The 4,257-nt window shown below is 46.7% G+C and overlaps 1 protein-coding gene across 1 annotated transcript in view; it reads left to right on the forward strand.

Annotated features, from left to right (window-relative positions):
• Positions 1–4,068: 4,068 nt before the first annotated feature.
• CORIN (corin, serine peptidase) overlaps positions 4,069–4,257 on the forward strand; it is a 115,114-nt gene continuing 114,925 nt past the window's right edge. Inside the window, exon 1 of the mRNA XM_010006141.1 lies at positions 4,069–4,143. Coding sequence (XP_010004443.1) covers positions 4,069–4,143 — 75 coding nt within the window. The remainder of the gene's footprint in view (positions 4,144–4,257) is intronic.

Consider the following 4,257-nt stretch of genomic DNA (forward strand, 5'->3'; position numbering starts at 1 on the left):
CAAGCAATCTGCAGTTTAATAAATCACTGGTTTATATTTGGTTTGGTTTTTTTAAATTATTTTTTTTTACAGTTAATTTTTTTACTTTTTATTGGAGCTGCGTGTTGCAAGCATGACAACCTTTGAAGCAAAAGGTACAGATAAAATCACCTGTTACTCAGTTTACATGAAAGATGGTAATACTAGGAAGGAAATACAGAACTGAAGGTAGGGATTTTTTTTAACAATTTAAATATAAGGTACTGTTATACAATGTAATGAGCAAATACTTTATGTTAACAGTTTACAAGAAAAAAAGCAGCATATTTGTAAGTACACATTGAAACAAATGATATAATCTGACCTGCTGTTGAAGGGGAATTACATAGAGAGACTGATCATGAGGCTACTTTGCATGCATAACATTCACTTATGTGTGAAAGAAAAAAACCCCTGGAGGGGCTTTTCCTGGTTCTGAACACATTCTGGTGAGCATTCATCTTTCCACCAACCCAAAGTGCTTCCAAGTTTTTTATATATTTTTGGACTGGAAACTCCTTGGACAAGTTTGTTACCTGTAACAATAACAGCCATTGTGTGTGTTAATTTAATGTAAAAACCAAGTCAGACAATAAACACCTAAAAAAACAACTTGAAAATTTGTTTGTTCTCAAGAACTTGGGTAGTAATGCAGCGAACTTCTCCCAGGTAATGACAGCTGAGGTGCGGTGAGGGAAGCTTTAGGCATGCTTCTATTCCCTTCTCTGGCAGTGACAGCTCTTACTGCTCAGTTTAATGCTGGCATTACATAATCATGTTCTTTCATGTTACTGCTCTGACAAAGTAGGTGGAATGGGTTGGGGAAGTAGATTAAGATGAAACAAATGAGAATGGATTTGGATTAAATTTTTTGCCTCATGGGGAAATATAGCTGATTTATGAGACATTTGTCCTGACATAAAGTACTAGAGAAGGAAATGTTATGCAGATGGCACCAAAATTTGTTCATAAAAGCTCTGCTCAGTTGTGGCTTTAAAGCACTCAACTCTGAGTTTATAATCGTAGTAGTTCTGGATCCAAAGTGTATCTGCTGAATGTCAGCTTTTCTGAGAGTGCTATGCCTTTGTGTTTTGGGGTTAGAACACAAAAATGCTTGGTCTGAAGGGTGTTCCCTGTGCCAGGCAGCAGAACGTTCATGTTTGTGGTAGCTGCTCTCTGGTGAATTCTTCAGGGTGGAGTATTCTTGTGTGGACAGTCTGTGGGCGACTCTGTCCTCAGTTTCATTTAGTTCCTCCCATTACCATTTGTTTAGGCACGTTGAAGTCACTCCCTTTTCTAGCTTTGTGAATATAAATTTGTATTAATATCTGCATTTATCATTCAATTAAATAAGTTGCTGTAGAGAATTATAAAATGAAGATACTGTAGTGGTCTGAGAAGAAAAATGTAAGGTAAAAATTAGAGAAAAAGCAAATGAGGTTAAATTAGATATAAGATAATGAGACATGCTTTGTTCATTTCACTAATGGCTACATGATAATGAATTCTTTGGACTGGGCAATTAAATGTTTATATGCTGTGCTACCAGAAAAAAAACCTTTCTGCTCTAGACAGTTTATCAATAAAAGCTCTGTGATATATTAAAGTTGGTCACAAGGTATGCTAAATGGCAGCAGTCTAGAAATAGGTAATACTCTGAGGGGACTTTCAAGAAAGTATTTAAATAATTGGTTTTCGTGCAGTGATTTCCATAAAACTGCCAACAAAACCAGAACTCTCCTTGGGCTTTTCCTGTGTGCTGAACACTGTGACTGAATGTTGTAGTTGTGAAACTAAATTGAGTGGCTTCCCTAGTTGAGGAAATTAGTAGGAGATTAGGAGTGAAGACTGGTTTGGGATATGCGATTCACAGTACTACTGATAAAGAAAAGACATCCTCCATCCAAGGCCAAGCTGACTTTGCAGTCTGAGCCATGTTCCACATGTCTTGGATTTCAGTTTGCAGTTTTTCTTATTGAAATTTTTTACAGGGCTGACTAATCTCTGTAAAATACTGTAATAAGTAATGAATTATGGTTTGATTCCTCTTCTTATCAGTATTACAGCACAAAATACTTGTTTACATTAAGCAGTTTGAAGATTCTGTATAAATGCTCTTGCTTCTGGTCTCTTTCCATTATTTTCCTATTATTTGTACAATCGTTTTAAAAACAAAACCACTGCTCTCTTCCAGAAGAGACTTTGCTTCATTGGATAAAAAAATGCAGGGCTAAATTACCAAGAGCAGGAGTTACTTACAAAACGGCTCTCCAGAAGCATGGAGCACTCAGTGTCTGCCCTATAGAGTTTGCAAGCAAATAGAGGCCTAAATCTGAAAGTATGGAAAGAAAAGTTACCTGGAAAAGAAGCTGGAAAAAAGGTAGGAAGACGTGTTTTCTGTATAAACAAAATCTGCGTATGGGAGGTGTCATCCTCACTGATAGCCTAGAGTGGTGACCAGGGATAGAAGCCATATTCATGTGGAGGTTTTTCAGAACATTCTTTTGGTGTGTTTTCTGACTCACGTTTTGAATTATAACATTTCAGGAGCACTAAAAAGTGCAGGAAAAACTGGAAACCTATCTGTTTTACAGCTGTCATCTCAGAACCCAGACCACCCAGTTGTGGTGCCAACAACAGCTCTCCATGGCTCCAAGAAGGGTCTTGAACTGCTTCTGTTCTGGTAGCACCCACTTCTGCCCATCAACCATTCAACCATGCATTTTGTCCTGTTGACTTTCTCGTTCTTGGATAGCACTTGCGAGATCCATTATGTACACAGACCCGGCATCTTTGGGTGCAGATAGAGGTAAGAGGGGACAACGCATCAAAATGCAAGTCTTGGAAACCGATGGCTCATGCGGGTGGGGCATTGGAGTTGTCATTCACAGCTTCAGGTGCCACTTGTGTCTTGGCAGAAGAGCCATTCAAGGGGCTCGCAAGAACCACACCCCTCCAGCTCTCAGGTCGTCGGGCGAAGGGGCGGGGGGACAGGTGCCTGGCTGCCCTTGTCCTGCCGCGCACGGGGAGGACGGGCCACGACAGGCTTGCGTGGCTCCCAGACGGACTGGGACCGGAGCCTCACTGCAGGGGAGCTGCTGCAGAAACCTGTCCCGGGTCCGGGAGAGCTTCCTCCCGCCGGAACCGCTTCCCCACTGCTCCTGCTGCGCCCGGCGGCGCCTTCAGCCCTCTTTTGGGAGTTTAAAAGAGGCTCAGCTGGGGGAAAACCACTGTGTTAGGTGTGGGAAACAGTTCTTTTTCTTCCCCACGTCAGTCTAAAGGAGGAAAGAGTTGCAGTCCCTGTAGGCGCGGAACTTTCTGTTCCTGGTGTGAGATGAAAGCCTTTGCATGACCGTAACATCAAATAAAGAGCATTCATCCACGTCCTCCAGCGTCCGCAGGAGTCCCGAGCGCGGGAACCAAGGACGGGGAGACCGGAGTCTTGGCCCGGGCTCGCCATCCGCCGCTCTGAACTCCATTCCAACTCTGCTGGCCGAGGGCTCGGTCGGTCCGTGCCTCGGGGTGGCTTCGGGTGGCTTCAGCCCTAAGTGCCCACCCGGGGGCTCGGGAGCAGCCCCAGGGAGCTGCGGGGACAGCCCCGGTCCCTCGCCCGGGCATCGCCCCAGCAAGCCAAGGTAAGGGGTGCGAGGGTGAGCTCCACGGGTTTCTGCCCAGCACATCGTCCCGGGCTCTGGCTTGTCTTGCCACCTGAAGCCTCCTGCGGCGTGACGAGGCGTCCTTTAGCAGGGCTGCGGCCGGGAGGAGGGCAAGGGCTATGCCCACCTCATCTGCCCTCCCTGGGGGACGGCGTTAGGGAGAAATTAGCAAGTGGGCTGTCTCACTGCTTGTCCCCACGGGGTAGAGCCTTGTGTGCAAAAGGGGTGGGGATGTGGCGGCTTTCTCGCGGAGGTTTATTATTATTGGGTAGAGGAGGGGGGAGGGGGAGTCTGCAGAGCAGACAAAATGCGGAGCCCCCCTGCCCCACAGAGACCGAGGTAGAGAAGGTGTGGGGAGCCGCTGAAGTGGAGAGGGCTCAGCAGCAGCCAGAGCATGCTCCCCATCCAACGGTTCCCTGCCCTGGCCGCGGAGGAGGAGCGCTACCGGCAGGTCCTCTCCGCCAACCGGGTAAGGCGAGCCCGAAGGCGCTCCCCTCCGCGCGTGGGGCCGCCGGGGAGATTGCCGGGGCCTTGCCAGGGGCTTGCCAGGGCGTCCGGCTCCGCTGCTCGGCGGCCCCTTGGG

This window comes from Chaetura pelagica, unplaced genomic scaffold (genome assembly GCF_000747805.2).
Source record: "Chaetura pelagica isolate M959 unplaced genomic scaffold, ChaPel_1.0 scaffold189, whole genome shotgun sequence".
Taxonomy (NCBI): domain Eukaryota; kingdom Metazoa; phylum Chordata; class Aves; order Apodiformes; family Apodidae; genus Chaetura; species Chaetura pelagica.